This window comes from Camarhynchus parvulus, chromosome 2 (genome assembly GCF_901933205.1).
Source record: "Camarhynchus parvulus chromosome 2, STF_HiC, whole genome shotgun sequence".
In the NCBI taxonomy this organism is placed as follows: domain Eukaryota; kingdom Metazoa; phylum Chordata; class Aves; order Passeriformes; family Thraupidae; genus Camarhynchus; species Camarhynchus parvulus.
In genome coordinates this window covers 64,909,132-64,921,145 of record NC_044572.1, presented here as the reverse complement: position 1 = coordinate 64,921,145, position 12,014 = coordinate 64,909,132, and the positions used below count along the sequence as shown (strand labels likewise).

The 12,014-nt window shown below is 42.2% G+C and overlaps 1 protein-coding gene across 2 annotated transcripts in view; it reads right to left on the bottom strand.

Moving 5' to 3' along the window:
* Positions 1 to 723: 723 nt before the first annotated feature.
* Positions 724 to 12,014, bottom strand: part of NEDD9 (neural precursor cell expressed, developmentally down-regulated 9) — a 36,348-nt gene continuing 25,057 nt past the window's right edge. For both annotated transcript variants that reach the window (XM_030971227.1, XM_030971228.1), the window contains exons 3-7: positions 7,151 to 7,252; positions 6,196 to 6,297; positions 4,549 to 5,772; positions 4,124 to 4,213; positions 724 to 3,298 (exon numbers count right to left, since the gene is read on the bottom strand). In XM_030971227.1, coding sequence (XP_030827087.1) covers positions 2,807 to 3,298; positions 4,124 to 4,213; positions 4,549 to 5,772; positions 6,196 to 6,297; positions 7,151 to 7,252 — 2,010 coding nt within the window. In that variant the 3' untranslated portion in view covers positions 724 to 2,806. The remainder of the gene's footprint in view (positions 3,299 to 4,123; positions 4,214 to 4,548; positions 5,773 to 6,195; positions 6,298 to 7,150; positions 7,253 to 12,014) is intronic.

Sequence of the window (12,014 nt, the reverse complement as noted above, 5' to 3'; positions counted from 1 at the left end):
GTTTGACAGGAGGTTGGGCAGTGAGTGCCTTGGCAGCAGTGAAAGTAACTTTAGGGAAAACTTTGTGATCCTTAAAGCCATGAGGTCGTTTCAGATGGAACTCACACCCACATAAATGCTCAACCTGGCATGTAGTAGAAGAGGGGTGCTCTTATCACTGGCCATGGTGCCTGTACTGAGCAAAGTTGCTTTTCCAGTTCCTGCAAGGATAATGGCTTCACCAGTAAGTGCTGGAGAGGGGGAGCAGGCCAGAATGGGTGGAAGGCACAGCTGTGTCCTGTGACCCCACCTTCCTGTGGGATCATGTTGAGAGGAACTGCCCCACTCAGGTGAAGGATCACTGTCGGTGCCAGGCTGAGGTGGTTTGGGATGCAGCTTATGCAGCAGGAATGCACACAAGGAATGGGGCAGGATTGTGGCTCAGTGTACTGCAGGCCCTCATAGATGTATTTTGGACTTGATAGCTTGTGTGGCTGAGTTGTATAAATGCTTCACCTGCTGCTTCTGGACAGGCAGAGAAACTGTCCCTTCCTCTTGAATCACCAAATTCTTATTTCACATTATAAGCACTGACCAGTGAAAAGATGGAAAATGAGTTCCACATTTTAGAATGGCTTTGATAGTATCTGCAAGCAGCAATATTTCCTTTTAATATACTTAGAAGACTCTGAAAACAAGAAAAAACCAAGATGAAGCTGCCTTTTTTTATATAAAAAAGCTAGTACTTTTAATCATTCAAAAATTATTCTCTACAAGATAATAAACTGTAATACAGGGTTGCAATAAAGGTTCTCCTTTGGAAAGCACAAACTATCAACATAACCACTACACTTAGAAACACATTTTCACTTTCTAAGAATATACAGTGAAAAAAATGGACAAGGAAATCCAAAAGAATCCCAAACAACAATAGTACAAAACAGGTTCACACAGATTGCTTTTTTTGGTTATAGGTTACAAAATCACAACTGCTCTTTCAGGACGCTACACCAGGCCAAGCCTTGGAGGCCATCCTGAGCCAGCTGGGTTGTGCTGGCTTCCACTGACCTTCCAGGAATGTTATGCACTCTGGAATTTTACGGTAGTGAACAGTGGTCTTCGCTATAAGACAATACATTAAGGCTGCAGCTGAAATGGTTCTGTCACCTCAGACAACAAATCCCATTTCAGTAAGGCACATGTTTGGCTACAAAATGGGAAAGGCAGGAGTCAGGCAGAAGTGAGAAGTGCCTGTTTCCCAGGTGCTACTGATCTCACAACCCTGCTGTTACCAGTGATCTGGCAATGTTCTGAACACATTAATGTGGGACCACCTTGAATTAATAAGGACAGTAGTGTTTCTGCTTTAAAAATGCCAGAATTACCTGGAAGTCTCCTGAGCTACTGCTCACTTTGAAGCACAGCTTTTAGGCTATGGACCACAGGCAAATGGTGTTCTGTGACTTATTTTTAGGGGGTTCACAGAAGGCAACGATGACAAATAAGCTTATATGGGTTTTGGAGCAACCAGCATACATGATATTTCTAAAGGAGCCTAACACTCTGCTAACAATTTTTAAGGGTCTACATTGAAAATTACTAGGTGAGACTGTGCGTATTTACTGATGGAACAGTCCCATTAAAACAGGACATCATTTTTGGCAACAGTGTAGTGCAGAAAAGACCACCACCTACACAAGAGAATTCTGGAAAAAAAGCCCAGTACTTGAATGGAAATCAGAATTGCAACAGATGCAATTAATTCTCAATAATATGTCCTAGAAAATTAAGTGCTACTTCTTCATTAAATTGTGTATATGCTATAGAGATGTTTAAATATCTGCTATTTCAAATTAAACTATTTTCTTTCCATACAAAATATAATTTGTATGTTAGTCCTTCTGAAAGGGATTGGTATTTCGAAACTTTGCTCATCCACAGCCTCAAAGATGAGCCCAGTGGATCCTGAGATACCCTCACGATAACTCTTGAGTCCATAAACAATAAGGCTTTCAAGCCTGACTGTTAAATTAAACTGCCAATGCAAGGACATACAAAGTAAACATGTATGAAATTGCATTGCTGGGAATCCATCCACAGTTTTGAAATCCCATGTTGCACAGTTATTAGAACCAACAAAATCTGAATGCCAAAAGATATTAAATATATACAATTCTGCCTTCCTCCTTTGAAGGTCCTGTTTCTTACATGGCCTAAAAATGCTTTTCTCCCAAACGCTGTACACCTTGCTTGATATGTTGCTTATTGCAGCTGTGCATGTATGTGGGTCAGAATGACCAAACGTTTTACACAACAAAGTAACATCGAGAGGAGTTAAACTTCACAGAATTAATCTATAGAAAGTAATTTCTAAGAAGGGAATGGAGTTCTATGAGAACCATTACACTTGCTTCATGGATTGCTACAAGTAGGTTTCACAACCAAGTCCATGCACCAGCATCAAGATAGAATGAAACAAAAAGAGTGCAGCATCCAGTTAACAAATATGCTGAGGAAACAGGCTGTATATACAAAAGATATGCACTGTTTACCTTACACGTAATTTTTAAGGTGCTTAATTGATGTTTTAGGGAAGGTAGCAACATATACATATACGGTGTGTATACAAATCTAAATGTGTATAAGAAACATAATACAGAACCAGACAATATTCCCAGATCCCTGATTTGATTAGACTCTCAAATGCATAAGAATGTATTTAAAATATTTAACAAAAATATCTAAAAAAAGATAACATTTACATAAAAATAGCTCCAGTTTGTCTGTTCTTCTGCTTTGCTGTTCAAGGATTGGATTCTGCTGGGTTTCATAAGGACGCCATTTGGGCCAGTGAGAGTTTGAACAACTGTGCATGATGAGAGAGCTCTGTTACTCGGTCCACCATCTTCTGCAGGGATGCTGTGTTGGGGTAACTCAAGGCAGCCGCCTTGGTGGCCAGAACAAGGCTCTTGAGCAGTTCACACAGCTGGTTACTGGAGTTCATCACTCTGTTACACATGTCCTGAGTCGTCATCTGCCTCGCCAGCGTGTCCCCAATGAACACGAGTTTGTGTGCACTCAGAATGATGAATTTGCTGTGTGCCACGAAGATCCGCGGGGGCTGGGAGGAGTTGACACAACTGAAGAAGGCATCAATGGCGTTGAGGAGGGAGTTGAAGTGAGTCTCGCACTGGTCGGAGTAGAACAGAAGCAGGCGGCTGTCGTGGGAGGTCTGCAGGGCCTGCGGGGGCTTCCATTTGGAGATGTCGTTCTCCACTGGCTTTGTAATCTCTTGCTCCAGACGCTGAAACTGATTGATCTGAAAACAAAGACAAAAGCCCCCATCAGCAAGTATTCTGGTACGATGCTGTTATGTATTACACTTTCACTTTGTGCCTCGGGAGATCCCTGGGTATCCTACCTTATGCTAAGTAAAAAGTAACAGTATGTTTTCTAGGATCAAATGCTTTGATTACTGTAAATCCGAACATGCAGAGTTCAGAATGGAGAAACATCTAAAATACTTCATTTGCATTAAAAAACCCCAACAACACAAACCCCTGAATTTACAAGCTGTTGCTCATTTGGAGTATTCTGAAATCACAAGTGAGAGAGATGGATCCAAGTGGCAATGACTCCTACACAATCTTTAAAAAGCTGTCATCTCTGTGGGATTTTGAGATGAAAATCCTTTAAATCTCACCTCCTCACTGCTTGTACAATTTTCTGCCATACAATATGGCAACAACACACTGAAGAATTAATATGAGGGAAAAGTGACAGCCCTCGATCTTGTGAACACACTGTTTTTAGCCCTAAAAGTGATGTTCAGCACAACATTTAAGCTGATGGTATTGATATTCACTGAGCAGATGTGAAGGTGGCACATGTATTAAGGCCCTGGATGGCAGGTCAGGAAAGCCAAGTTCTCAAGCTGGCTTTGTGACTGACCGGCTGTGAGACATCACAGAAACTTGTTTCTCTTCCGTGGTGAGCTTTTAGAGTTTTTAAACTCTTTGCTTTTTATTATCTATATCCTTTGCACACTGCTAAGGGCAGGGCCCCTCCTGCTCTATTTGACCTGTGCTCCCTATGTGTGAGGAATGCTGCATTTCAGGGCAATTATACACCTGGGAGAACATACCTGATGGTGCTCTAGCTCCATTTTGCTCTGCTTGATGATATTTTCCTTCTCCAGAAGCTCCTTCTGTTGCCTTTCAAACTCTTCTTTCCCCTGTTTTGAATAACATAAGAGACTGTGTTAAATCAAAACTGCTTCTGAGCTAAATGGCAGCTCACAGGTCAAGAAAGAGGCTGCTTTGTATTGGCTTTTTCACTGGTAGTGCTCCACCAAGAGTACAGAAAATGAAAGGATAGTGTGGCAGAGCAAAAGGCTGTCACCATTGAAAATCCAACAGTCCTCTTTGACAGGAAGTATTCATCCTGGTGAAATGATCAAAAATCTTGAATATGCACTAGCATGGCAATCAATTGCTGCTTTCCCACAAGAAGCTTCAGAAAAAACACAAACAATTTCTACATGCAGAACAAGGTGTTGGGTTTACCTACCTGCAGGTGAACATAATCATAGTCATCCATCCAGCTCTTTTCTGAGCCCTCGCTGGTGGTACTGTAAGGGTGCTGGCCTTTACTCAGGAGCGGGGGAAGAGAGCTGCAGTGGTTCTGCGCCTTTTCTGCATGACACTGCATCTGAGGACTGTCATACACACAGTCAGGAGCGTTCATTATGTTCTCTGCTGTGTTTTTGACATGGGAGCTGCCCAGTGCCTGTCTGAAGAGCAGTTCTGCATTGACACTGATGGTGGTGGTCAGCTGCTTGGCATCGTCCGGGACCGTCCGTGCCACCATAACGAACCGATCCAGGTCATCACATTTGTTCTGCACTCTGTTGACAGCTAGGACATTCAAAGACCAGCTGTAGCTGTTCAAGTCATGACTGGTTTGGGTAAGGATCTGGTGAGAGTCCTCCAGCCTTTGCACCTCCCTCCTCATTTTGTTGAGGAGGCTGAACTCAGCCAGGCAGGAAGCATTGGCTGCTGATCCTTTGGCAAACTGGAGGTACTCCAACAGCGACTGCTCTACCTTATCCACAGCAGCGTGAATTTCATTGATGTGTTTCTCCATATACCCATAGGACCGCCAGTCTGGTGTGATGAAGGCTGTGAGGTGATTGACAGCTGCCTCCACCATCTTCTGGAGGTGATAAAGCCTCTCTATAGCAGTGTCTGGATCAAGGATTAGTCTTTTGTCCTGTGCAGTTGATGCTGAATGAGAAGAGTCTTTTGATGTCGTTGACGATGTGGACATGTTACTCCTCGTGCTTCCTGTGCTGGAGAAAGACAACCTATTCATCCCATCAGTCACATCCTGTAAGCCTTTATTGTCTTGGAGGACTGGTGGTGGCACGTCATAGACCCCTTCTCTTCCTTCTGCAATGGGATTTTCACTGGGTCCTGTCTGTTGTCCTGGGAATGCAGTTCCCCTCGGGGTATCATAAACATCTTTTTCAGGCGCAATTTGCTGTCCAAGAAAATGGTTTTGATGGTTTGTAGGGATGTCATAAACACTCTGTGTCTGTGGAATTCCACCTGGCAATAATAAGCTTTCAGGAGAAAATCTATTAAGTTCTTTTCCAGTTGCTTTGGTGATGGAAGGAGGAATATCATATACTCCTTCTGGTCTTACACAGTGGCCTACTGAAGATGAAAAATCCTGGAAGTTTTCCCTCAGGGCTGTATCATCTTGGCATGCAGATGGAAGTGCAGCATAGACCTAAATCACAAAAAACAAAACATGAAACCTTTGACTAGAATAGTGAAGTATTTATCATCTTCCATTTGGGATGGAAGATCTACTATTGACTTTCAGAGTCAGATACTTATGATAAGTTTGATTGAGAGTCAGTTTTAATATCTCACTTTTATCATTCATCTCGATGCAAATTCCCATAAGCAGCAAAATCCAAAAAGGCAGCATGCTGCCACAAAGATAATGTAGGTCTAATCAATTTACAGTTCATAACCTTAATTTTGACGCAGTGCTTCACTTCACCAGTTTTAACAATTTAAAAACCTAAGGAAGTTTTTGAAGTACTGAATCTCCTTCTCCTTCAGGATCCTACATGAATCCTTGTCATAACATGTCTTTGGCCAGACATGAAAATACAGGATCTTGTGGAAACAGAGTAATGCTTACCCCTTTGGCAGGTGGTATGTCATACACTCCTAAGGCTTTTGCTTCTCCCATGGGAACTGGAAGTGCAGGCCCCTTAACCGATGTGGGGGGAATGTCATATATCTGAAGAAAGAATAAATTGATTACAGAAACAAGTCACCTCAGAGAAAGCTCTGCTATTAGATGGATTCTCGTATTTTCTGTGTTTCCTCTCAGGAAGTTTGAACGTGACCAGAGCTCTTCAGGTTTTTTTCATATGGGAGAACATCTTGGATTTGCCTAGAATTTTGGACAGTTAGGAGGAAATGCACTTTTCTAGGTCTCCTCTGGGCAATGGTGTGGACAGCAGGCTGGAGAGATGAAGTCAAGGCTGACTTCCCTCCTGAGAGGTAAATCAAGATCAGTCTATCACAGATATCTCTTGGGGTGAACATGTGACCAGAACTGATCACACCCTTACATTCAGAGGGGTTGAGTTCCAGGTCCTGCCAGCATCCACTCTACAATGGAGAGTGGTCCTGGGGACTCACTGCTAAGGGTGCTCCCCATTACAAAGATATAGTTCAAGCTCAGTGACATGGTGCAGTCAATAGGTGGTGAAAACAACTCCCTGCATAGCAGCTGTTCATCTAGGCGATAATTTTACCCTTACTGAGTGAATTACTGTCAGCTATGCATCAACAAAGTACAGGGAAAAAAAAATGTTCCCAGGCAGCAAGTTTATTCTGTTTAGATATACTCTTTCATCAAAACAGAGAGAACAAATGGGACTTTTGCGTTTGGTGTGCTGCCAAATCTTAGTCAACATCAAATAAAACTTTGAAATATGTCTGTGATCTGTGAATAAGCCACAGCATCTAATTAAAACATATTTTCTCTCTGAAATGAGAGAACTTGCCTTGCTTATAAAAGTCTGGTAGAAATTCATCACCTTTTGTGCTCTGTCAGCCCCATTGGCATTTTTATTGGTACTTACCCCTTGTAGAGGGCGAATGGGGGGGATATCGTAGGCATCCTTCTGGTGCTTAGAAGGGAATTCATAAACATAACCTTGTCCTGACCTGACTGGTGTTATTACCTGTGGGTAAAGGAAAAAGAAGAAATGTTAAGTCTCTGAGGATGTTCTCTCTGTAACAATCCAATCCTGTTAACATTCATGCATCATTGGCGATGTTAGTAACACCAGTCTGCATACCCTTCTGAGAGCCGAACACTTTAAATGAGTGTTAGTAGCTGCAAATGCAGCATTTTTTCTTTCCAGACCAGCCCTGACATGACTGTTTGCTAGTGCTCTACACTGTCTTCTATTTGCCAAGCACAGATTCTGTGCAGGTCTGAGAGCTCTGTCCTTTCTCCCCACTGACCTCCCATTAGCACAGACCACACGAGGTGATGGCTGCACCACCCACTCACTGAGATCAGGGCTGATCCTACTAGCTGTGAGTGTCCCCACTCCTTGTCAGAGGCTTAAAATACTGTGTTTAGTCTCTGGGAGTAGAGGTATTTCCCAGCTACTCCAGCAGGACTCCATGTGTTACTGTGCTCCATAGCACAACATCCTGGAGAACTGAGTGTGAGTTGAGGCTTTGGAAGTTCTTTACATAAAAATGCTTCACCTGCTGCTCGCTGCCTAGATGGACAATGCAGGACTCAGGATGTGTCAGGCTCCAAAAAGACAGATATTTGTTGCTCAGTGTGAAATTTTTATACCCACTTGTTCAGTTTTATTCTACACCAGAAGCTGAATGACTGAACTGCTTCAGGATAAAACGAGGCTCAGGGGAGACCTTATCACTCTCTACAGCTCCTGAAAGATGGCTGTAGCCAGCTGGGGGCTGATCTCTTCTCCCAGGCAATGACTGACAGAACAAGAGGACACAATCTTAAGCTGTGCCAGGGGAAGTTTAGATTAGATGTTAGAAAAAAATTCTTCACTGGAAGAGTGATTGGGCACTGGTCTGCCCAAGGAAGTGCTGGAGTCACTGTCCCTGGACATTTTTAAAAAAAGACTGGATGCGGCACTCAGTGCTATGGTTTAGTTGATGAGGAGGTGTTAGGTCACAGGTTGGACTTAATGATTTCAAAGGTCTTTTCCAACCTCATTCATTCTGTGATTCTGTGATAAAAGACACCACCACCACTCTTCTTGCTTAGAGAATTGATCTCCATGAACAAAGTCACAGGCCTCTAATACAAACAAGGGAGTTGATCCAAGCAGCACAGGTAATAAGGCACAGAATCGCAGAAGGCTGGAAAAGACCTTTAGGATCAGCGGGTCCAACCATAAACCTAGCACTGCCAAGTCCACCACTAAGCCATGTCCCTAAGCACACACAAGTAAAACTACTTATTCTTCTCACAGGTAAACATGGTATTTTGGTTTTGTAACAAGAATCACTGGTCACAAAACAGATTATAGCCTTGCACCATGGAGCCTGGAACATGCATGGAAGAGAAGCTGGTCATGCCCAGTACTTGCCGAGAAATTCTCCCTCTCTCTGCACAAAGGAGTTTTATGCAGCTGCAGTTACTGTGGTAGCCCATCTTTAGAGGCCTTTCCCACTTTTCAAAAAATCCTGACATACCAGATGCCATATGAAAGATGTACAGTACTACAAGGATGCTGGTTTTATTTACTGTACTGATACAATCCTAAAAAGTTACACTAAAGCTAGATGGACCACACAAAGGAAACCAGTTTCACTCAGCACTGCAGCACTTTTTATATCATCTAGGCACTTTTGCTCTTTCCCAGACCTGAAGCAGTGGTCAAGCATTGTCACTCCTTTATTTGATTGAAACAAAAATGTGCTCGGGGTGTGTCTAACTGCTGTCAAAGAAAGTGAGAGGTTAAAGTGCAAAATGCTTGATTCTGGGTATTCATGAGTAAAGTCTGCCTGCAAGTGCATCTGTGGACAGAAGACCTGAGGTGTCTGCAGGGCTGTGGCTAGCAGTGCACTCTACTTATGGTGGCATTTATTTTCCAAATAAAAATGCATGAGATGCTTTTATGTCTGCTCCTATTTAGGCTTTCCAACAAATCATATGAAAAGCAGAAAATATGATTTTAAGATACCCAGCAACAACCAAGGTTTGCTGATAACATGAAAGACAGCTTTTTTCTCCCAGTGACTTGGGTATATTTTCCTGTGTGGAGGATTATTACCCAGTAACAACACGTTATGAACAATTTCACAGCAGAATCTCCTGTGGATGATAATCTCATCTGTACCAAGTACAAGAATATTTCCTGTTGTACCTCCACCCCTCTTTCCTTCCAATGCTTTTCCTTAAGCTGGACTGCTTACTCCTGGTCAATTCAGAACAGAAGAAGCTCATGACCAAAGCTTATCTTGAGTAAACATTTTGTAACAGTAATTAAAAGAATGCCCACACTACTTGACAAAGGGAAAATGTGGGGCATTTGTTCTTACTCTCATGACCTCACATGGGGTCATGAGGACATGGGGTTGCGCTGCTTCTTCTGTCTGAGGAAGAGAGGTGTAGCTGGGCAGATGAAGTATGGAAGACAACAAACCCAGTCAGAAGTAACTTTTAATTCTGGATATTTACCCATAAATATATTAAATTAACTTGCTGCTTGTGAATGGGATGCTCAGCCCAATGCATTACTGAACAATTTTTTATGGTTTTATTTTTGATGGTAGCCTTATTTTGAAGATGAATTCAGAAGGAAGGAGGTGACTGCAAAGGAAATTTTCCACATTAGCCACTTCTACAACAGGGATAGCAGCCCCATCTGACACTCACAAATTTATTTTCTAACAAATGCCATTGCACTTCATACCTCATAAGGATTATTTTCCCTTTTACCTCTTCTCTTTCAAGAATGCCTGTGGTCACTCAAGTATAAAAAAATAATCCTGCATTTCAAACAAGCAATTTTCCCTGTTTACGTGTTAAAGGAAACAGATGGTGTTCCCACAAACTATCTAGCCCAACAACACTCTCAAAACATTGTTAACCACTTAATCCGTGCAGAGCAGCTAACAGGGACCAGCTTTGGCTCTGGTGAAACATGTAATGAGCCTTCAAACTTTCAGTACTGCAAAACAAAGACAACTGAGCAGAAAGTTTGTTCTGTTCTTTCTGAAGACCACGCTCTTCTAAAAGCAATTACTTGGGCCTGTTCCATGCCAATGGCATGTCCCTAACCAAGAAAAAAGAGCTGAATGTGCATGTACTTTACAAAACATCCAGTCCTGTGGTTCATTAAATCCCGCTTTCCTAAATATAGGGGGGGAAAAAACCAACATTCTATTTCTTCCAGGATTAAACGGCATGGTAGGCTGCAACAGAGAACATTCCTAACTACAGCAACAAGAAGACCATTCTCATTCTCGTGCTTACAGCAGACACACAACACTGTAGTTTACATTGTTTCACAAGGACAAAGAGCAAATAAACCTACTGAAGCAAACAAAATTACTCTGAGTTTATAGCAGCACTATGAGGGTAGAATTTGGCCTGTTCTCATGAACTGCAGTTCCTGATACGCAGAATGATGGGAAACAAGGGAGTTTTACAGGTGACAGAACTGATCAGAGGTACACTGCATCTCTGCAACACCTTGACTCACCCAAATCACAGGCAGAGGGGAACTAAAAGGGCAGCCTGGTATTTCCTAGTATGGTCTCTCAACCCCAAGAGCCCACTGATGCCTGCTGACTGCTTTTAAAATAGATTTTAAATAGTGCTTTTTAAAGGTGGGAAAGAAGTGGCATATATTTTAAATTGAGACAAATAACTGTATTAAAACATATTTCGCCCCATGATGCTGTCCTCTCCTCTATTTCACCCCACGGGCAAGGCTCAGCAGCTGATGAGCTGCTGCAATCCACTGCTTACCCTGGGAAGAGTTCTGCCCAGGTGGTGGTGCATAAAAGGGGGCTGCATAAAGCCTGGGTGTGGGAAAAATGAATCAAAGTGTAAGGAAATGAAAAAAAAAAGTCATGTCTGTTTACTGTTGTAAATTATTTCTTTAGATTTAACATGAAGATCGAATTGTTGAAATTCTGTTGCTGATCCCCTTAAGTGGATATGTAACAGCCACCTGGGCTCTCTTAGGCTTGGAACAAGCATAAAACAAACAAAGAGAATACAGGGAAATATCAGAGAGAATTAAGGGGAAAAGAACTCCCTATTCGCTTGAAGTCCTAGCCTTTTGCAAGGCAGTGACAGAAGCCATTGAATTATGTCAGATCAGGTAGTGAACCACTTCTTAGCCCTTCTTTCTGTTCTGCTGCATGTACTTAGGAAGCCATGTGTGTCTCTTTAAATGTTTTGCAATTTTTTTCCCCTTGGGGAAGTTTCAGTGGTTAAGTTGAACTGCAGGAAGGCTGGGTTGAAAAGCACACAGGTAATTTAGGTATTTGAAACAACCTGGCTAGCTGGCTAAAACTGTCATTTTTACAGAAAGCACACAGAGTTTCCACTCATGTATTCTGCAACCTGCATCAGGATTTCCAGCGACTGATAATAAATTTCCTGACAGTAATACCTACCATATCACTTTCTGTTGCCTGCTCTGAAAAAAACAGGCAATCATGTTTTTACTTACTTATTTTCTCTATACAATGACAGTGTATTTCCCTGCTGCCAACGAGTAAAGGTTGGAGTTTCACATGTGCTAAGGATACTCTTATCACTATTTGGGTTTGTAATTTGCTACAGGTCTTAAGATCATGAACTCGTAGCACTTTATTTTAATCCAAATAATGTAAGAACATTGGGCCACTATAAAATGTTCTGGTGTAGTATTTTCTGCCAAGACTGAGCTGTTGGAGAGCTTTGATCAAGTCTCACAAGTTGGAAGAGGA